Consider the following 22,276-nt stretch of genomic DNA (forward strand, 5'->3'; position numbering starts at 1 on the left):
ATTTTCCTGCCTAGCAGAAAATATGCTCTTCAAATGACTAATATCCCATCTCATGGAAAATAAAGGATAAAATATCTCGTGGCATTTAGGAACCTTAAAATGCCTATCGTAGTCCTGTTGTCATTTGACATTGAATTTTTATGGCATTCACGGCTTCAGAAAATTCTCATTATTTCATGACATTCGTCACTACCATGTGAAGGAGACGGATGAGAATATTTTGGGCACCTTCCGTTTATAAAGTGCATTACTTGCTGTCCCTTGACCAGAGCGTTCCAGCTTTCTTTTAACACATGGAAGATGACATTTGTAATTTATTTCTCACGGTTTCTCCAGAAGCAAATTGTCCATCGTGCACACGTGGAACAGCATAAATTAGCACTGACAGTTTTTAAGCTTCAGTTGTAAGATTAATCGACTTAAGGAGGTGGGGGTGGGCATAACCAGCCTCTCACCCACTCACTGAGGTGAGATGCTTCTGAGTTTTGGGCTTGCCAAACTCCTTTTTTTAACTCTAGGGCTCTAAATTTATTTCCACTCTCCTTTCCCGTCCCTCATGGACACTTTTTGTTCTGTATTGCTTTTGAAACTGGAACAAAAATTGAATAAAATGAGGAGAGGGATGAGCAGATAGCAACGGATAATGAGAAGACATCACCACTACTGTAAAAAAATCAAAAATGAGCCAGACCCACTGTTTATTTGCTGCAATGCTCATTTAAAAGGAAACAAGCAGTTAAGGGCATTTGTTATGGAGGTTTGTTCACTGAGAGCCCTCGACCTGCTCAGGTGCTCTGCTGTCCAAATGTGCCTTCATATAAAAGAGCAGAATTCCCTGGAGAAAAGGAGGCTCAGGGGAGGCCTAATCACTCTCTGCAACTCCCTCAAAGGAGGCTGTAGCCAGGTGGGGGTCGGTCTCTTCTCACGAATAGCAGGTGACAGGGCAAAAGGAAACGGCCTCAAGTTGTGCCAGGGGAGGTTTAGGTTGGATACTGGGGAAAATTTCTTCACTGAAAGGGTGGTCAGACACTGGACCAGACCTCCCAGGGAAGTGGTGGCCTCACCATCCCTGGAAGTGTTCAAAAACCGTGTAGATGTGGTGCCTGGGGACATGGTTTGATGGTGGGGTTGGCAGCACTTGGTTAATGGTTGGACTCGATGGCCTTAAAGATCTTTTTCCAACCTAAAGAATTCCATGATTCTTTTATTCCATGATGTATTTGCAATTGAGGTGCCTCAATGCTTGTGTACCACTCTTCTGAAGGGTTGGTGTTGAGAAGGCTTTTTGATCAGCAGCTGAACCTCTCCACCACTCTCCAGAGCACCCCAAGGATACCCCTGCACACCACAGAGAACCCTGAGGTTCAAAGCCCACTGTTACCCAGGGCTTGTGGAGTTGCTGTACCTCCCCCTACCCAGAAATGTGCATCTTTTTTTCTTGTGAATGTTTCCTGGAACACTGTGATTGCAGGGTCAAAAGATCTAATGGGAAATTTGTCCCAAAGTTTGACAGCTCTGCTTTTAGGATGAGTAAACAAACAGTTCACGAAAGGTGCCTAATTAAAGGGAACATGTGACGTTAGGAAGGGAGGAATTACCTGTATTAATTAAGGATCAAGGTTTTCACAATTAGAAAGTGCAGGAAGGGGAAAGGGAGATAAGGAAAAAAGGGAGTATTGCCCCAAAAACGGGGTGCAGGATATTTCAGGGCACTGGAAGTGTGGCTTCAATAACTGCAGGCTGAGTGATCTGAAAAACAGCAAATGAAGAAAATGAAGGCTGTGCCTGTTGTGTGATGTGCTCACACCATGCCATGGGTCCTGCTATGCCATTAAATCGTGAAATATAAAAATGTGAAATAACGTAAAACACTAAGCAGAAATTTTGCTGAAAGAATGACCTTGTGAGATCATGGCTGAGGCAGAGAAATCAGGTGTGGAAAATATCTTGTCATGATTACCCCACAAGTTTTTTCCAGATCTAATCACTTCAGCATCTAGTTTAATGCAAGCTGTAGCTGTCTGCAAGTCTCAAGTGCTTCCCAAGAACAGTGGGACGGATCAATAACAAAAATGGAACTATTGATGTGCCAGTGGGCTCAGCAGCACCTCCAGGAGAGTAAATGATAAGAAATGCTGTTGCTTTAATAGCTTCTGCTTGAAAAAATCAGTTTGTGACCATGGAACATGATGAGGGAGAAGCAGGACATTGCTGATCAGAGCAGACCTTCCCCTCTGCTTTAGAGGCTGTTACAGAAAAGGGCAAGGGGAGCAGGAGGGGGTAAAAGCAAACACTCCTGAGCAATGATTGACCTTATATCTCTTTGTATGAATTCAGGCTCCCATTAAAAGCCAGTAAGAGGTTTTCTTCCACAACGATGAAAGAGCTAAAACAGCACCTCTAACACAAACTTTCAGACGTGTCTCTGAGTCTGAAGTGTGTGTTTGAAACAGATGAGAGGCAAAAAAGAAATTAAGAGAAAAACCTTAAGAGCCAGACAGACAACAGCCCTCTGCATTTATTCAGTCCAGTGTTTAACTCCTACCCAGATCAAACACCTTTGATAAAGAAAATGTTCTGGTTTTATCTTTGTTCCACTAACTCCTCCCTTCTCTCCTTCTATGTCATGAATAAACCATGTCATTCTTCCACCAGGCCCTTTGCTGGTTGGTATAACCCAATCTACAAAGTCATTTTGGTTCGTGCCTCTTCCACATCATTCCCAAAGGTGTTTATAAACCAGGGAATTGAATAAGAAGTTTTGCATGTGTTTGTTCCTGTTCCAGAAATTCTATCCCAGTTAATAACTGGTGTGTGTAGTGTTTTGGTGTAGAACAGCATCTCTCCATTTTCCCCAAGTGATTGGAAGAAATATTCACTGTGGAACAGAGTTAGATCCTTTGGATGAGGATATGAGGGTCTTGGAGGCAGAGGAAGAACCCTCTGGGCTGTTTGTGTGGGCAGTGGAGGGAAGAAGGTCAAGGCCAGGAGACCCCATGGAAGGTGCAGCTGAGCAGGTCCATCAGGTGGGAGATTCATGTCCAAAGGAGAACAGGGCCACTGCCATTGGAATAATGCATGAAAAAGGGTAGGGACAGACACTGAACAAAACTAGATTAATGCTTATCCATCTGTAAAAACGTGGATTGAAAGGGTCTGAGTCTGAGGTAAATACAGTCGTGGATGTTGTGGAGAAAGTAGATAGGGAATGATTGGTTTATGGTCTAATGGAGAAGGAGTACTGAACAAAACTGTCCACAAGAAGGGCAAAAATAAACATATGGAGGATGTTTTCACACAACATATAAAGAAGTTACATGGCTGATAGACCTGGAAGGTACAGGTGAAAGCCACAAGTACAAAGAGATATCAAAATTATTAGAAACAGGTAAGAAAAATTCAGAGTACAGGAAGAAGCTAAAAGCAGAGGTGAGGTGTGTGGGACAGCAGCTCATCTGCAACCTCCATTGGAGGGAGATGAGAAGATATTCCCACTCTCACAGGGATATGCAAGACACAAAGCCATAAAGCCATTTAGCTGCTTATCCTGCTCTGCTTCCTAGGAAGATTCAAAAGTTCTTCATCCAGTTTTGGGGGAAAAAAAAAGTAAGAAAAGAGAAGAGAGTTCTCCTTGTCTCCTGATCAGTGTCACTATTGTCAATTCATTGCTATTTGTCATTCCAACCAAAAAAAGATGAGTGGTGTGGAATAAGAAGAGAAGAAGAGAATTCTTCTTTTCTCAGAGAACATTTAAAACAAATAGTAAAAGCTGAATATCCAAAAACTGAATTAAAAACAGGAGTGCTTAGACATTTCCATCATGAGTTTACAGCTGTTGGCTTTTTGTTTTAGTTTGGGTTTTTTTGTTCTGGTATTTTTTGTTTGGTTTTTTGGGGGGGTTTTGGTTTTTTGGGGGTTTTGGGGGGGTTTTTTGTTTGCTTGTTTGTTTATTATTGTTTTTTTGAAATGCTAAAAGAAAACATGAGGGATTCTAAGCAAAACTTGTCTCAAAATTTAGAATCAGAGAACCATCATGGAACAGTTTGGATTGGAAGGGACTTTAGACATCATCTACTTCCAGCTGCTATGGGCGAGGAACCTTCCAGTTTGTTGTTATATAGGAGGAATTTCCTTCCATCTGTCTTTACTACCCAGAGCAGAGAGTTCCTGAACCCCCCTACAAGGGACAAAAAGCTGCTTAGGATGGGTTTGAACCATGTGCCAGGTTTGGTACGACCACACAAGCTGATCACTCACGTGGAAACATTCAGATAGTTGCTTCCAACCATCAATTCCCTTCCTGGAATAGGCATGCCAGCAAACCACACAGATTAGGAAATTAGAAAGGGCTTTGTGAACTCCTGAGAAGTGTTTGCTTAAACCTGGAGCAGCTGCTGGGCCAGATGGCAAAGTCCTGCCCTACAGCAGACGTGGTACTAGAAAGGTGCAGAAGTGTGTGCAGGAAGTGCAATCTCTGCTCCTGCTTCATGTCCAAGGTCGTTCACCTCCAGGGCACACTGCAAGCAGGTTTTCCAGAAATACAGGCCAAGAGCTCATCCCAAACCACATGGCAGTCACAACTTCCTCATGAGGGGAAAGGGGGACAGTCCCTGAGGTCTGCTCTGCGGGGACCAGTGACAGGACTCAAGGGAATGGCCTGAAGTTTTGTTGGGGGAGTTTGGGTTGGATATTAGGAAATGTTTCTCCACCCAGAAGGTGGATGGTTGGGCACTGACCAGGCTCCCCAGGGCAGTGGGACAGAGCTCAAGGAGTGTTTGGACAAGGCTCTCAGACACATGGTGGCATTGTTGGGGTGTGCTGTGCAGGGCCAGGAGTTGGACTTTGACGATCCCTGTGGGCCCCTTCCAACTCAGGGTATTCTGTGAATCTGATGTAGTGCCTGAGGAAGAGCTGTGTTTTATTATACACACATATAGGGCAGGGGGTTGGCACCAGATGATCTTACTTTCCCTTCCAACCCAACCCATTTTATGATTGTTTGTTTAATATCATAGAATCATGGAATGGTTTGAGTTGGGAGGGACCTTTAAATGTCATCTAATCCAACATCCTCAAAATGAGCAGGGACATCTTCAACTAGATCAGGTTGTTCAGAGTCACATCCAGCCTGATGACCTTGAATGTTTTCAGGGATTAGGCAACCACAGCTTCCCTGGGCAGCCTGTGCCAGTGTTTTACTGTGCTCACTGTGACAAAAACCAAACCATACAGCAGTTTACACTGACTTAGGTGGTCCATCCTCCCTGGGTAGTGTTTAGAGTGCTGCAGAGTGGCTGGTGTTGAATTGAGAGACACCTTACCCTTCTCTCTGGGGCTCAGCCTGAAGCCACTAAAATGTTTGCGCTGCTGTGGTCACTACATCTGCAAAGAGCAGAGCTCATGGCTTGGGATGGACCAAGAAATGTGGGGAGTTAATTAAACAATTCTGGCCTGTGATGCTTCTCATGAGCCTTTAAGGTCCCGCTGCAGTAAAACCTCCTGAAAACTGGTTATTCAGGCCTGTGGCTTCACCCCTTGCCTTTCAATAGTGTTTTATGTATTAGCTGTCATTAACACCCATATAAATGAGCCAAAGGTCATCTTGCTTCTTATTTGTACTTTAATTCCCTTCAGTGGCTTTTATGCCACAGTGTATTTTTGGAATCTGCTTAGTTTCCCATCCTGCTTCTCCTCACTATAGTCTCTTCAGCTTGTATAAGGATTACTAACTTTTTTTTCCCCTTTCCTTTCTGCACGGTTACTTTGCTCCCTTTGTTCATCCGTCCCCTCCCACCTGGCAGGGAGCCTTATGGAAAGGTCATCACCTTGTTCCCTTTCCAAACTCATCTTTAAACTCCTTTGTCCTCGTACCTGCAAAGAGAAATGACAGCAGTGAAAGAGCTGAGGTGCTGAGGTCCCTCCACTCGTCTCCCTGTGGTGCTCAGGACTCACACAAATCCACTTATTGCACTTTAGCTATCACTGTGCCTCTGCTGAGCCTGGATACCTCCCACCTTCCATAAAGAAGTGATTTCACTTAATTTACACTGCAATTAAACCAATTTAGGCCAGTTGCCTTCCCTCCTCTTTACATTTTCCAGCCATGGCTAAACTAAAACACATCTCCATTTCCATAATGAAACACTTTTTTACTGTGAGGGTGACCAAGCACAGGAACAGGTTACCCAGAGATGTGATGCAGTCTCCATCCTTGAAGGACTCCAAAAATATCCAAAAGGCATCTGGTCATCTTCCATTCAACCAGTTTTAGGTGGCCCTGCTTGAGCAGGGGGTTTGGACCAAGTGACCTCTGACTCTTCCAAACTCAAATGTTCTGTCATTCTGGGCAAGCAGGAAACTGAGTTCTTGTAAGACATTACGAGGTTATTGTTACCATAAATGAGACTGAGTTGTGGCTTTTTCAAGTGAAACTTTTTGTTATTTATTTTTTAAATGGAAAACCTCATCTTGTTGCTTTTAGGAGCAGATGCACCAGTCTGACAGTTGGTAACATTTCTGATCAAAATGAAACGCAAACCCCACAAAAAAGCAGATTGTTTCATGGCTGTTAACTAATACCACCAGAGTATCCCAGGGATTTGAACCTTCTTTTTCCACAACCTAGAGAAGAGTCTGGAACACAAGCCTACTGGCAGTGGGATGCTTTCCATCCTCAGTGAGTCTTCTCCACTCTACATTGCTAATTACATATAACTGAGTTATAAACCCCGGTCTCCTTTCTCATTAATTCTTCAGGAATACAGTTTAAAAAGTTTTAGCTCCAGTCTGAGAGGAAATGAGAATTTTTGGGAAATCTAGTGAACTTCCAAAGGCTGGAGATACCATTTTCAAGCCTGGAAGCACTGTCTGTTCTGATGCTGCCACTTGGGTTTTCAGTGTACTTCGTTGGTGCATCATTCTAGGGAAAACTTGTGCTACAAAAATAGCGAGAAACAGTTCTGTAAAATGGCACATACAGCTCCTGGTGCTTTGAAAAATTTACCTTTCCATTGACAAGTGATCAGACTTTGTTACCAAAATCTGGTGGATAAACTGAGAGCAAGGGAGACTACAAGAACTGGCGGGATTTTCACCGGGAGTCTGTGGCAGAGCTTTAAATTGACCTTGAAACATAAAAATCTCAGTTTAATACTGGTCTGAATTCACTGTAAACCTCAGAGTAAGAACTAATCTTTTGAGACACTCTTCCAAATTTTGCGGGTTTTTTTCAATATAGAAATTAATCTGGTAAACAGTAGTAATTAGAAAAGTTGTTTGGTCTGAGGGGAGACATCAGCCATCACTTGAGCCAAAACTGTGGTGAGGTAAAATCTTTATTTTCTAACCTTGTACTTTTTAGACCTCTCAGACAACAGTGAACAAAGATTTCTTGTATCCCACCATGTGGGTGAAGTTGCACATCTAAAAGTGACATGAGCAGCAAAGGGTGGTAGAAAAACTTCTGTGGGAAGTGAGTTTCTCTAAAATCAAACTAATTGTTATTATTATCATTATTTTTTAATCCCAGTGATGCTGTGTCATTGTGCTTCCCTCTACCTGAGTTCCCACATCTCTTAAAGTATTAAGACAATTTGAGAGCAGCAAGAATTCTAAAATAATCAAACAATTGTGAGGAAGTGCAATCAAAAAGAAGAAACATGAGAAAATTAAGCTGAAAGAAGCACCCTTTAGTTCACTGAGGATAAGAAACAAGGAATCACAAAACCACAGTGAAGTCTAAAATCATGCCCAAACAGAAAGGAGAAATTTTAAGAAGGAAACAGGAAGCAATGAAGTTCAGATAATGGGATCCATTGTAATGAAGAAGAAATAACAGAAATTACATAACACCCAAAAAAAAAAAAAAAAAAGAGGTACTGAACAGTCTGAAATGTTCTTGATTTTGTTTGCCCAAGATCTCTTACGATCCCAGTGTGAAACCTGGTCAAAGGAACTGCAAACAGGGACAGTGCAGGAAAAGCCTGAGGAGCAGCACCAAGGTCTGCTGGAGTTGCTTCTTCTGGGACAGCTGTGAAAATGAACCTTCAAGAGCTTTCATGGAGTTCAGATCTGCTGTAAAGGCAAATTACAGGGATGAGTTTAGTGTCCAAATCCATCTGTCGTGAGGGTTCAACAAGTGACTGAAGCCAGGGGTCAGGCTGCTGCTGATTTCAGAGCAAAACGAGTCCCTGGCTGGGAAGATGTTCAGATGACTCAATTGTCAGAAATTTCTGGAGGTGAAACTCGAATATTTCCATGACTCACAGCTGCAGAATTGATTTGCTCCTGTTTGCAGAGGTTTTCTCGCTCTGGTGTGCAAAGAACCCCATTGTTGGAAACGTTTGCGAAGCTCTTGAGTTTCACTGATGCCATTTTTCATCTAAGAAGCCAGTTTTGACTGCTGTTTGTTCATCCTGGTTTATTTTACCAGCTTTCCAGTCAAGGGTGACAGTTTTGTGTGATGAATGGCACCAAAGGAATGCCACAATGACGGGATTCCTGTGAGGTGGGCAGGGTAGGGATGGGTGGTCAGACAAGGTGCTGGGGGAATTTGCAATGTATTGTTGAATGTGTTTCTGCCTTCTTATTTCTGTGTGGCCAACATGTATCTTGGCCTTTTAGGCTACAAACTTCTCAGGGTAAAGCTTATCCTGATTGCTGGTCCCTCCTTTCACTGGATTAAGCCAATTTGGGTTTGAGGTGCAGCTGGGACAGGGAGCAGAGGTGTTTTCCAAAGTGAGAAGTACTTTGTTCTTACAGTCCTGGATGGATCAGGAAGCCCAGAGTACCAAAGAGCCACGTGAACTTCAGTTTTGCCAGTTTTGGCTGAAGGAATGAGATGTCCTTGTGTTAATTAAGGCTCTTTTTAGCTGGTTGGAGGCCCAGGGCAATCAGTTTGCTTAAGAGCCCAGGAAATCTCCCTGTCCTTGAGTACACACATGTTAAAACAGGCAATACAGGTTGTCAGGATGTGTTTTTTTCTCCCTTCACAGCCAAATTTTGAAGTGTTTGGTTCTCAGACAAAGAGTGCAGTAGAATTCCCAGGAATCACATTGACCAGGCAAGGGTTTGGGTTTGAAGGACCACACACATTTAGTTCCCAGGCCTCCAACCTTACCTGCACCATGTGAAGTGAGCACTTCATCTGCCCCTGTCTCAGCTTCTCAGAAGCACAAATAATTCACTGATCTGTTTGGATAAAATTTTTCCACAAAAGAAGGAAGGAACGAGAAGGAACAAGGCAATGTGACAACAACCCTCTCAAACAATACTGGTGCAGTGCCAACAACCAGAGGTCTGGGTGCAACTGGCGTTATGTACCATTAGAAGAGAAGTTTTGTGGGCTCGGTGCTAAAATGTACTTTGTTTTTCAGGTCTGCACTTTACTACCCAGTGGGTCCCTCCAGTTTACATGTTCTATGTAATATGAAAACTTAATAACAGAGAATAAGCATGAGAATTTTACTCTAAGTGTTACAAGAATTGTGCTCTGGCATTTGTATCATGACAGGCAGACATTTGTTTGGTGGAAGGGTGAAAGTTTGTTTTTAAATTGTGGTTTTCTCTTTCCCAACAGGGAATGTGACCAGGAATTGTACAAGCCAGGGCTGGTCGGATGTGTACCCTGCTCCCTACACCGTAGCTTGTGGATATGATTCCAACAGCACTCCAGGGGAAGAGGTTTGTAAACCTGGATGGGTAAACATCAACATTTAACAGGGATCAATATCAGATGGTCTCCTCATGCCCAGTTTTTTTCCATTTCCACTCTGATTCCCCAAGAGAGAAGAGCCCTCTGGAGGATCCCTGAAAGCAGAGTTCAAATGCTTGGGCAAAGAAATGATCTTCCCTTTGATTTTATAGAATCATGGAAGCATGGAATGGTTTGAGTTGGAAGGGACCTTAAAGACCACCTCATTCCAACCATCCTGCCTTGGGCGGGGAGACCTTCCACTAGACCAGGTTGCTCCAAACCCTGTCCAACCTGGCCTTGGACACTTCCAGGGATGGGACATCCACAATTTCCAGGGCATTGACAGGAAATCAGCACCTTTGAAGATCAGGGCAATGTTTATGTGATGCCCACACATAACTTCAGGTGCTTCATTTTCCATGGTGAACTTTGAAACGAGCTCTCCACATTCATATTTGTCCTTAAGTTGATACGGTGATTCCAGTCTTTCTAGGGCAACATTAGGACCAAAAGGGATGAAAAGGATATAACTCACTTGCCATCAGTGCTACCCTGCTGAACTCAACCAGCTGAATATCTAGAGCACTGTAAGGAACACACATTTCCCTGCAATATTCCTGAATTTTATAAGGAACTCCTCAAGCTCTCTGGGATATTGTCTGTATATAAATTAGCGATTGCTGACTGAGGTATAAACAGCTTTATTGAGTAGTGTCATTACACAGGGAGGAGTTTGTTATTGGTTTGCTGCCTCCTGAGACAAGAAGGGTAAAGTCTAAAGAAGGTGGCAAGTGTCAGAAGCAAAATTCACCTCACCTAACTCAAAGTTCAGCATCTAATCTAAACTAAACTAGTCCCCTATAACTGTCACATAGTCAACAAGAGAAAGCTTATGCTGGAAAAGAATCACATTTCACAGCAATCAGATATTGTAGTGTTTATATTTTTATATAATATGTTTATATTTTTAAAGATATATGTTTATATCTTTATATAATATGTTTATATTAAACCTTCTCCCATGTTTGTGTTTTGTTTTTTTTTCTGTTTTATGACATATCAGTGTTTGCGAATGTTGGACATAGGAATCACAATAATGAATGAATATATGTTTCCAGTACCTAAAGGGGGCTTGTAAGAAGACTAGAGAGGGGCTTTTCACAAGGGCATGGAGTGATAGGACAAGGGGGAATGGCCTTAAGGTGAAGGAAGACAGGTTTAGATTACATATTAGGAAGAAATTCTTCCCTGTGGGGGTGGTGCAGCACTGGAACAGGTGGCCCAGAGATATTGTGGACTGCCTATCCCTGGAAATGTTCAAGGCAGGGTTGGATGGGGCTCTGAGCAACCTGGGATAGTGGAAGGTGTCCTTGCCCACGAAAAAGGGTTGGAACAAGATGATCTTTAAGGTCCCTTCCAACCCAACCCATTCTCTAATTCCATATGTGGCAAGAGGTCTCTGCGTGTGGTCACACATTCCCAAGGCACTCAAGAAAGGATCTGAACAGAACTGAGGCAGCTTTAGGAGTGGAAGAACACAGAAAATAGCAAAGAAATGTGCAGAAAATTCTTACACGAAGAATTCTGGGGCTCTTCTGAAGAAAGTCTTAGTCTGCCTTCAAGGTCAGCCACCACTTCACATCCTCAAGTGTCCCATCCCTCAGATCGAGCTGTGTGGCACCAGCTCAGCGCTGCAAAAGCTGGTCTGCTCTGGGAAGGACTTCCCTCCAGAGCCATGGTTTGTGTTCCAGCTGCAGAGGGGATTTGGGAATTCCTGGGACGTGCTTTGGCGACCCGATGCACTGCGGCGCTGCCAGAGTGTCGCGTTACCAGGAGAACACGGATTGTGTTCTTTTAATTCTTTCTTAATTATTTTCTCCTGATTTCTGCACTTTTGTTATGCTGTTTAAGTCTAATTCGTGTGAAAGGTGGCTGAGGGGGGTGAACATGCAGTACTAGCCTGGGAGGAAGAATAGTTTTTTGTTGGTGGTGTCAATTTGAGGAGGAAGAAGTAAAGGGAATAGAAAAAAAGAATAGCAGGTTGTGTAGGACACAAGGTCCAGGACAGACTGATAACCTTCCATGTGTAGAACACTTCCTGGACTCTTGGGCTCAAGTTTGGGCCAACATGTTTGGCAACTGAAACACTTTACATCAGTGTTTCTCTTCTTTTTCTCTTACAAATGGAAATGTTTCCCATTGTAAACCAAGATACCAAGGGACAAATGTTGAGGTTACTGAAAAGAAACCAAGGAAGATGATTCTTAATTAATCTCAATTTAACATCTACCTGAAATAATTGTTATTTCCCATTCCTGTGAAATTAAGCAGAAGCTTTCAGAAGTCAGAGAGACAATGATGAAATTGCCTAATTTCATTCTGTAAATTGGTCTAGGTCTTCAGCTAGAATCCAGGCACCCTGCCATGCATTACCTTCACTTACCTAAATCCCTCTTTTTTCTACTAAGAATATTTTAGTCATCTGAACCCTGAGTGAAACTCCAATTCCATTGATGATCTTAGGTCAAATCCTCTGGTTTGATATCTGTAAAGTAGGAACTGATTGTCGTTAGCAAGAGCAAATGAAGAGTGAGAAGTCATTATGTGCTGTTTCCAGAACAGAGATGACCCCACGTGCTACATTACAGCTGAATTCAGAACCATCCCTCTCTACACAAGAAGGATTGGTCATCATGAAATATAAAGGCAGGGAATTGCTTGTTGAATAACACCAAGAACTTTCCTGCTCCTGGGAATAACTCTAAGAAGCAAAAGACCTATGTCTGTATTCACACTGGAGAGTTTCCATCCACCACCCCACTGCTGACATCTCCTGTGATATCCCTTAATTTCCTTTTCCCCATTTGTCTGCTCTTCTAAATACAGTGTAGGACAACCTCTTCCTCAAACACAGTCCCCTACCACAAGCTCCCTCCTTCTGCTGGCCGGGTCTTTCCTGGAACATTTCTGCTCTGGTGCCACCAAGAAGGAAACTAAATAATGAGAGAAAGATGAAACTAAGAGGAAGGAGGTTGACTGCTTTTACTGGAAAAGTCTCAGCTGCCTTTGAGATCCCAAACTCCAATAAGGCTGGAAAGAAGACTTAATTTAGGTAGCTTTGAGTGTCTTGTTTTAACCCCCCTCCAAACTGGCTCGTGCAAATGCTAAAGGATTTCTACTCATCTCAGCCCCACTGCTTCTCTAAAGCACCAAGTGCTTGTCAAGGCCTGTGAAAATAACATATAAAAGTGTCAACTCTCAGTGTTATTGAAGAGCGTTTCTCCAAACAAGGTTGGGTTTAGATTTTCTGTCTAAACTGCTCTTTGTGGTTTTGGTTGTTTGGGTTTTTTATTGAAAAGAAGGACAAGAAAGGCAGAGAAGGGTCAGTCAAGGGCTGGAAAAAAATTACATTTTCCACAAACTGAGTTAGATTCTCATAAAAACTTAGATTTTTCATTGATAAAATAAATGTCTAAATACTTTTATCTTTTGTCCTTTATTTAAGCTGAAAATCAGAACGTATTGATTTAGAGTGTTGCTAGAAAGCCTTGGAGAGCTGGAGTTTTGCTGCCTTACTTCCCCATTTTGTTTAGGACGGGATTCCCTGCTGGATTCATGTCCCATGCCCAGGGATTCCCTCTGTGTCCTGTCAAAGAGAAAAGCCACGAACCAATTTCCAACTTAACGTATATTTCTGAATTAACAAACTCAACATATGTTTCTGAAATAACTTATGTGTGATTTCAGTGAGAATGTTTTAAGTTACTTACCTAAACACGATGTGCAACTTCCACAAAAACAAACCAATTTCCCAAGCAGTTCTGCCCTCAAACTTCCTTAATAAGCCTGAAGCTCCTCGTCCTCCCCACGTCAGCGGTGATGTGTCAGTGTGCTCTTTAGCTGAACATTAGTCATTCTTGTTCCACGAGGTTCTAACCATGTAGCTGTCTCTGCAAGTGTCAAACCAGGCTCCTTCCAGCAGGAACATTTCCCTGGTGTAACTCCAGCCTGGTTTTGGAGTGATCCAAGCTCTGCTGCAACCGGACGTGTTCTTATTCACACCGGTGGTATTTGAGTCGTGTGCTCTGCTGATTGTGAAGGAGTTGGAGTCGTTTTAAGAGGATGGAGAAGGATGATTTCCTTGTCTCACCAATCAGTGGTGCTGTATTTAGGAATGCATTTTAGCAGCTCATTGAAAGACCTGTTTTGCCTCTCTCCTCTCCCCCCAGCAAACAGCGTTCTATGGCACGGTCAAGACCGGCTACACCATCGGACACACCTTGTCCCTCATTGCCCTCACAGCTGCTATGATCATCCTGTGTCTCTTCAGGTAAGACCATGAGCAAACAAGGCACTCAAAAGGACATGGAAGCTGTTAAAGTTACAGACTTTGTAGGCTGTGAGTGTTACAGATAAATGCCAAAAACTTCTGTCACGTCTGAGTTGGATAGCGGAGGAAAGTTCTCCCGTCCTTTGGTACCTCTGTTTTTTAGAACATGATTTGTGGCCTTTGTGTGAGAGTTATAACCCCAAATGCAATTATTTAAATGGATTCATCTCACTTAAGGTAGATTGTTACATGATGGATCCCTGTATTAGAGGTCATTATTCCATAAACCTGTTATAGCCCAGAGTCCTAGTCAGATGTATGGATACTATGGAATTTCTACTCAAAGTAGGTATTGAAAATGGTACAGATTAATCACACTCCAAAACTACCCAGAATCACCAAATCCTAGAATGGTTTGGGTTGGAAGAGACCTTAAAGATCATCTCATTCCAACCCCCTGCCATGGGCAGGGACACCTTCCACTAGCCCAGGTTGCTCCAAGCCCCGTCCAACCTTGGACACTTCCAGGGATGGGGCAGCCACAGCTTCTCTGAGCAGCCTGTTCCCTCCCAAAGCCTATTTCAGAAACACTTCCTGCTGTAGTTTTATGGCAAGACAGAAACACCCAGAGCCATTTTAGTCATGCTGGTGGCTCTGAGATGTGCACAAGGGTAGCAGATACAATGCAGGACCTTCAGGAGACCCAGGCCCTTATGGACTGATGGGCAGATACTCTGCAGTTTATCAAGTGGCATTAGAAGCCCAGACTGCAGCAAATTAATTAATCCTCAGTCTCTTGTTTATAAATGAATCAGGCATCTAAATTTGGGTACCTCCAATGAAGAAGTCTGTGTATAAGTTATCTCCTATTATAAAGTTGTTTTTGTAAAGGGAGAACAGCAAAGATCACACCTCTGTGAATGGAAGAACCTTTGGGATGTGGTTCCACTTCCTCCTGTAGGAAAGAGCTTATATTCTAGGATATAACTCTCATGCTTAGACCAAGACTGGCCTCACCTTTCAAGAACTTTGCTCTCCACTCGTGCATTCTCTCCTCTCACAAGGGAGGAGTGAATCAGACCCACATGCAGATTATCTCAACAAGGTACAAGGTGCCAGGCTGATGAAACTGTGGAGGTTCATGCTGTTCCTTTGTGGGAAACAGAGTCATTTGACTTGCCTTCACCTGCAAGTAGAGAGAGCTCAGCTCAGTCACATTATCCTGCCATCACCCCAGATCAGGAGCACAACCTCTGCCACGGCACAGGGACTCATTAGGAGCTGCTGATTTGATTGTGCTGCTGAGCGAGGTGTGTTGTGGCTCTGGTGTCTGTACAAAGTATCCATCTGCAGAGTATTGGGCTCTTCACATAGCTGGTGTAAAGTCCCACTTGAAAAAAAAAAAGAACAAACCTACTTGATCAGAATTCGTCTTCAAAATGTGTGTTTAACCAAATGCTGATTTTTCTCTGGAGAATATTCCCCCCTCTCATGCCAATAAGATTAATATATACAATAAAGTAAAAGGAATGTAATTATTGTGCAGGATACAAGTGTACATTTATTGCCAATTTCATCATTTGTATTTTAAAATAATATTATATATAATTCCTTTTTTAACTGCTTTGTGCTTTTTTTCAGATATGTTTTTGATGAATAACTTTTACTTCACATTCTTGAGATACTGTGATCTTAACAGAAGAAATACAATCCTCAGACACAGATTATTGTTTTAATATGATTTTAAATATTTTGTCCTGATTTATCAAATTGACTACCAGAAGTTTCACCCAATCTATGCTTTCAACTAGATGAATTCTGGTGGTGTTCTCAGTATCATTAACAACCAGTATTTTTTAAGTAATAATATAGCTCATGTTGCTCCAGAAAGCCTGTAATATGTGCTAATTTTGGCAACAGAGGCTAAGAATTTGTTTCCCTTCTTGAACAAACATTTCACTTTGGAAATAATGATTGCAGTACAAACATTCTGTAGAAAATAGCCCTTTATTGTGAGCACAGGCTGCTCAGTGGAAAACATTTCTTTTCCAGCGGGGAGCAGTGGGATGGACCTGTTTTCTGTCACTCTGTATTTGGTCCTGCTTTTCTGAGTAATGAAAAAGCAGCAGCACTGCTGCAGATCTGTGGATGACCACGTTTTGTGGATTTAAAAAGGCTTAAGTGGATTTGTGGTGATGTACATCAGAACAGAGCCTGTCTTGGGGTTTCTAATGTTTAATTGTAACTCCATGTCCCATGCAAATAGGTAAATAACCCCTTTTGAGAAGCCTGGCTATTCAGAAATGTTTCATCTCTTCCCGACAGAAAACTACACTGCACTCGAAATTATATTCACATGCATCTCTTCATGTCCTTCATCATGAGAGCCATTGCAGTCTTCATCAAAGATGTCATCCTGTTTGAAAGTGGAGAATCCGAGCACTGCTTTGTGAGTTCAGTAAGTAACCTTGCACTTTGAAGCTTCCGCCTTATTCTGTTGCCCCTCTTAAACAATGCACCAAAAATTACCTTGCAAGTGCACGAGAGACAGGACTTTGGGAAGGTTTCGGGTTTTTTTTTTTCTTATTTCAAAGAAAAAATATGATTGCTGCAGTTCAGTTTATATGGAAAGGGAATAAATTGATTATCAGAGTAAAAAATTTATAGGCATCATGTCTCCTTGTGAGGTTGGACTCGCTGATCTTGGTGTTTTCCAACCTTAATGATTCTGTGAGGTCAAACCCACACCTGAGGCTCTACAAGATTTTGGGGTTCCTGTCAGCCTGGTGTCCATCTCCCAGCCACATGCTAATTTTTTGGATATCCTGGTCCAAGGAGACTTACAGTGCTGTGTTTAGGGATTCAATAACACCTTTCCCTCCAGAGTCAGACCCAGATTCTCATAAATAACTCCAGGTATCCTTGGGGTAAGTGCCTGTACATGAGTGTGTAAAGTGCAACCATAGTCAGTCAAGCTCTAATTAATATGTTCACTGGAGCCTGGAGAGCTGTTCACCTCATTTGGAATAAGGCACCTGGATTTGGATGGGCTTCCTGGGCTCCAGTGACCCCACTTCTGCAGGAGTTTGGGCAGGAAATCCATGTGTAGACATCATCATCTATTTTTCACCTGGACCTGTCTCCCACGCTCTCTGTCTGCAGCTGTGAGATTTCCCTACTGGGATGATAAATAAGGGGAATAAAGGAGTTGGGATTTTTTTTTTTTCACTTTCAGTGTTATCAGCTGGAGCAAACATTGAGGAGGGAGAAGGGCTGTTTATCTAAAGGCCATATTGACTTAAGGGGACACCAGCCGTGGATAAATTTAAGCAGGAAATTGAAGTCACCAAAACAAAGAGATGTGATCACAAATCACTCAGAAAAAAAAAGAAAAAAGAACCCTCCATAGCAAATTCATAACATTATATTATGCTTATAGCATAACATTATGCTTGCTGGCAATAGCAGGAGACTGGGCACAGCAATCCAGCAAATCCCTTCTGGACCTGTTTTTTTGTGTCACACAGAACCAAAAAAAGATTCTCTTCCATCCACCCAATTTATTCCTTGCCTTCTGGCTTTTCTGTATCCTAGCCCTGAGTCCTGTCCCTGCTGTTACAATAAACTTTCTGCTCCAGCATCTCTCAGCTGCAGCCTCCTTTCAGCTTTCCCTGAGACCTGTCTGCAGCAGGAAGTGTTCCCTTTGGAATGTCCCTCTGTGCTTTTCCCTCCCAGTAATTCACTGGGATCTGTACTCTTGCAACTGGTTTTTCCTTGGAGAGTCCATGAATGGTTAGAATGATATGGAAACTGGAATAAAAAAGCCCACTGATGCCACTTGGCAGAGGAGCCAAGAACCCAACAAACCATGGAGTTTGAACTAACCCCTCACCCCTGGGGGGATTTGCACTGGATGGTGACTGGGACATGACCACAGAGAGCTGTGTTTCCATCCAGAAACAGAAATACAGGAATTTTCCTGCAGAATCCACAGCTCCTGGAAGCCACTGTGCTTTCAGGTAGACCCATGGGGTGTGTTTATCCCCATCAGAGAACTTTTGTGTTAAACACCAGCTCAGGGTGAATGGCTGGATGATACACAAGGGTTATAAAATTATGTGGAACAAATCTGTCTGCTGCACAACCCCTTGTGAAATCTGCACAGCCTGTCTTGAACCAACCCTATGGACAAACTTTTAAGTCATAGTGAAAAAAATACCTACATAAAACACAGTCAAAATGCCTTTCCCAGCATTTATCTGTTTGGAGAAATAGTTACAACCCCCCATTCCTGTGGGTTCGGTTTGGTTGGCTTGGGGTGAGTTGTTTGTGCTTTGAAACTGCAGGATAAAGTTTGACTTGGGAGACCTGGGGACTAATTCATGAACCCAGGACTTTATACACAATTTCCTGAAGGTTTTGTGTGTAGTGGCTGGATGTGGCCTTGAGCTCATTCAGTCTGAGAAGTGATTTGACCAAACAGTTCAATTTTGTGAGTGCTGTCACCACTGTGCTAGTTTAAAACAGGGCAAACCCAAAGCAATAAAAGTGTTCTATTGGAAGAGAAAGTACCACTCTTAGTTCCTCCAAGGAATAAAAAGATAAAGACACCCCCACTCCCAGAACAGATTTAGGGCTGTAAAATCCAAATAAACAGAGGTCTCTCCCAGCATTTTTGATGAAGGGACCAAATTCCTGAACTTGGTATTACCTGTAGCAGTAAGAAGATTTAAAATTATGTTTTATGCACCAGCCATACAAAAATATGTTAAGCTCTCCAACAAATATGTCCATGTTTAAATCAACTGGGAACTGCAATGCAATAAGGTGTATATGTAATTCAAAAAAAAAAAAAAAAGAAAACAACAACTTTTTCATAGGTTTTACTGCATTTTTACTTCATTTTACCTCATGTGGGAAACCTCAGTTATGGCGCTAACTCATTTTAAACTCAAATAGTTTTGGATTACCATAGAGTTCAACATGAACATCCTGAAAAATTAAGTTTGTTGGGTATTTCTATGGAGCCTGGGAATGTGGCTGTAAGCATTTCAGGGTCAATGTAGCCAAAATATGTGTGGTGAGCATCACTGAGTCCTCATGTGAGCCAGCACATGCACTGGGTGATGTTTTCAGAGTGATGTGTGGCACCTGGAGCCTCCCTGAATTCCTCGATTCTACTTTCTTGATAAATCCTCTCCTGGGGGAGAGAAAATTCCTGCTGGCTGGGTGAAAAAAATCAGCCTGTTTTCTCTGGGCAGAAGCCCCGAGTTGGTAAGCAGGGCTTGTTTTCATGCCTAAATGGGGCAGGTTTAAATGGTCACCGAACCCAGGACCTGCTCGAGGTCTTTGTCCCACCTCAAGGAAGCTCAGCATCGGTGGCTTTACAAACATCCCTCACACTTTCTCCTCTTCCCAAGTGTCCAAATCTAGCAGACTTGTTTCTAGGCACAGTGTGGATCACTTGGCTCAGGTAGAAGTATTTAGGCCAAAAGTCTACTGTGGGATTTTCCAGTGAGAAACAAAGCACTGCAGGGGCCTTGAATTTTTGTCAAGGGGTGGAACCAGCAGAGGGGTCTGGTGGCCACACACAGCACGTTGCCCGAGGTGCCAACAGCCATGAGTAGACCAAAACCACTTTTTCCCCTCTCTATCAAGCCTTCAGTGACAAAGTGCATCTGTAATTATGTATAACTGAATCATCCTGCTGTCTTCAAAGGCTTAAAAATAGGCCTGTGCTCAACTGTGTTAGTCTGGGCTTTGAGCACTTGGATGCCGAGATGATCAGGCTCAGAGGGCTCTGTGGAACCACCCACTTGGAATTCTTCAATAACTGTTCATTTTCATTCATTCAGATTATGTTCAGTCCCAGTAACTGGTCATTCCTGATGGAAAACTCGCCCACTGTGGCTTTATTGCATCCAAAATTGCACATACTGTGGGGAAAATTGCGTTTTCCCACCTGGATTTGCCTTTACGTTTTGTGGGGGTTTTTTTCACTGCCAGGCTCAAGAGGCCTCCTCAGAAGGTTTAGTTTTTCACACTTGTTTTCTTAGGTCTAGTGACTTTGTGTCTTGGCATTCCCACACTTTATCTTCCCCTTTCCTTGCCTCCCTGGGGAACACCCTGTGAAACACAGCAGCCAAAACAGCAAACCTGGTGGAAGGATTGAATTGAACACTTCAGTTGTTGTTTCATTTGATTTTTTGTGGATTTATGGATCGGGTTTTATATAGTTTCATTACTCTCATATCTGGATACCATAATAATGATGGACTTCTTATATTTCCAGTCTTGCTGAACACAAAAAAAGCCAACAGTTTGCCATAAACAAAGATCCAATTCTACAGATTAAGCTCAGGCTCGAATTTTGAACTCTGAAAATTTACTTCTCCTGAAGATTCAGCCACAACATTTATCTTTTTTGGTGTTGTATTCCAGTAAGACAAAAACTTCCAACAAAAAAAAATATTCTTTGCAAAGGAGGTTGGGACTTCAGCAACTGTGAACTTACACACATATCTCATATTTTCAGACTGAAAAATTGGGGGTTTCCACATGAACTTCCTCAGGCCAAACTGATAAGAGCTCCAGGCCCCTAAATGAACTTTATTTATGGAAGTTGAAGACTTTTCTTTTCCAATTGACCCCCATCTGAGGCTCATCAGATCCATCTGGGAGGACCATGATATTCAGGCTCGTGGAGAGATGGAAGAGTAGAAACCTTTTTTATGCAGTTGTGTAAAAGTGAAGCAAATATTAGAGACTCGGCCATTTTATTGGGTAATATCCTTTAGGAAAAGCTGTTCCCACCTACACAGAGGAGGGATGAGTTCTTTAACAGCATCTGCTCAACTTTGGGTGGCTTGGGGGGAAGAGCAGAGCTCTGAAGACAGTGTGATTCTTCTCTTTAATTAAGGTTGGGTCAGTCCCCAAAATGTGTAAATACATCAGCTGACCCTTTTTTCAGTAGCTCAGCCCATTCCTGCAGAATTGTACCCCTTCCACTGAGCTCAGTGGGTTCAGCCAAAGGTGCTGCTGAGATCAGGAGGTGCCTTACAACATGAGGTCCACCTTGTTTTTGGGAGGGAAACATTTGGTTTTCATCCCAAGGAGCAGCACAAGGAGAAAATGAAAAAATCACTACTTATGAAAAGTATAAGCTTCCCACTGTGCTTTTCTACTCTTGTATGACCTGAAGACCCTCACCCTGTCCACAAATGCTTGTGAAATCCAACCAAATGGTGCCTGTTGGCTTCAGGAAATGAGAGTTCCAATGGACTTGTTGTCACAAAGCAGATCTGACACACCCATCTCCTCAGTCTTTATTTTGACCATCAGATTAGATAAAGAGATTTGCATCTTCCAGGCAACTTCTGTGGACTGTTATTCACATATCTGGTGATCTCTTCACATCTGCTGATCACTCCAAATCTACTGATCTCTCCCTATCTCCTGATCACTGCTGCAATCTCAAGGTTCACTGCAAAACGAGGGGGGAAGGAATAAAAAGGAAAAAAAAAGAAAAAAACCTTAGGGAATGCTCCTGTGTATAATACAGACAAGTGAAAAACAAGAGAAAGAAAGGTTGGGGAAGGAATGGAGACATCCTGAAAATAACCCAGGAGGGAAAGCAGGAAGTTAGACTATGGAAGAGCTCTGGAGGAGGAACTTTCTTTGCTCGAGTGACTCTATCACAGCAGTGCCCCAGTCACGGGTTGGCACCTTAAAGCAAAGCAGTAGTAACAATAATGAGAGAAAATGTGCAAAGTGTGAGGAAGGGCATAGTTAAAACTCTGCTTACCCTCTCTCTTTTCTTGCTGCCTTGTGTTTGATTTGTCTTATCACTGAAGATGTGTTCTGAAGCGCCATTATTCTGTGACTGATGAGCACAAAACAGGCACAGTTCACCCCTTCACCAAAATAATTCTATTTTTACATCTCAGCTCAACTCTGAGTCACCTGGAGCACAGGCTAGACCAGCCAGAGCTAATCACCATCTCGGAAATACTCCCAAGACTGCCCCCAAAAATCAAATGAGTGTTCCTGAGAGGCAAACTCGAAAGGCTGAGTCCCTCAAAGGCTGAGAGCTGCAGAACCCCTGTTAAAATGGGTGAAGAGAAATGCTTAAATAGCTTTGAGGGTCACAGTCAGGGGGCTTAAACTTGCTTCTAATGTGAGGGAAAGCAGACAGAAGAGCTTCCTACTGAATCTAACAGGATAGCACTGTATTTAAGGAAACCTGTGTGGGA

At 42.7% G+C, this 22,276-nt stretch overlaps 1 protein-coding gene across 4 annotated transcripts in view; it reads left to right on the forward strand.

Moving 5' to 3' along the window:
* Positions 1–22,276, forward strand: part of LOC116793376 (vasoactive intestinal polypeptide receptor) — a 110,008-nt gene that overhangs the window by 57,914 nt on the left and 29,818 nt on the right. For all 4 annotated transcript variants that reach the window (XR_004359465.1, XM_032701196.1, XM_032701203.1 and 1 more), the window contains exons 4-6: positions 9,578–9,681; positions 13,924–14,024; positions 16,350–16,482. Coding sequence is in view for 3 of the 4 variants with exons in the window: in XM_032701196.1 (XP_032557087.1) it covers positions 9,578–9,681; positions 13,924–14,024; positions 16,350–16,482 (338 nt within the window). In the remaining variant the exon portion in view is untranslated. The remainder of the gene's footprint in view (positions 1–9,577; positions 9,682–13,923; positions 14,025–16,349; positions 16,483–22,276) is intronic.

Source organism: Chiroxiphia lanceolata, chromosome 1, assembly GCF_009829145.1.
Source record: "Chiroxiphia lanceolata isolate bChiLan1 chromosome 1, bChiLan1.pri, whole genome shotgun sequence".
NCBI lineage: Eukaryota > Metazoa > Chordata > Aves > Passeriformes > Pipridae > Chiroxiphia > Chiroxiphia lanceolata.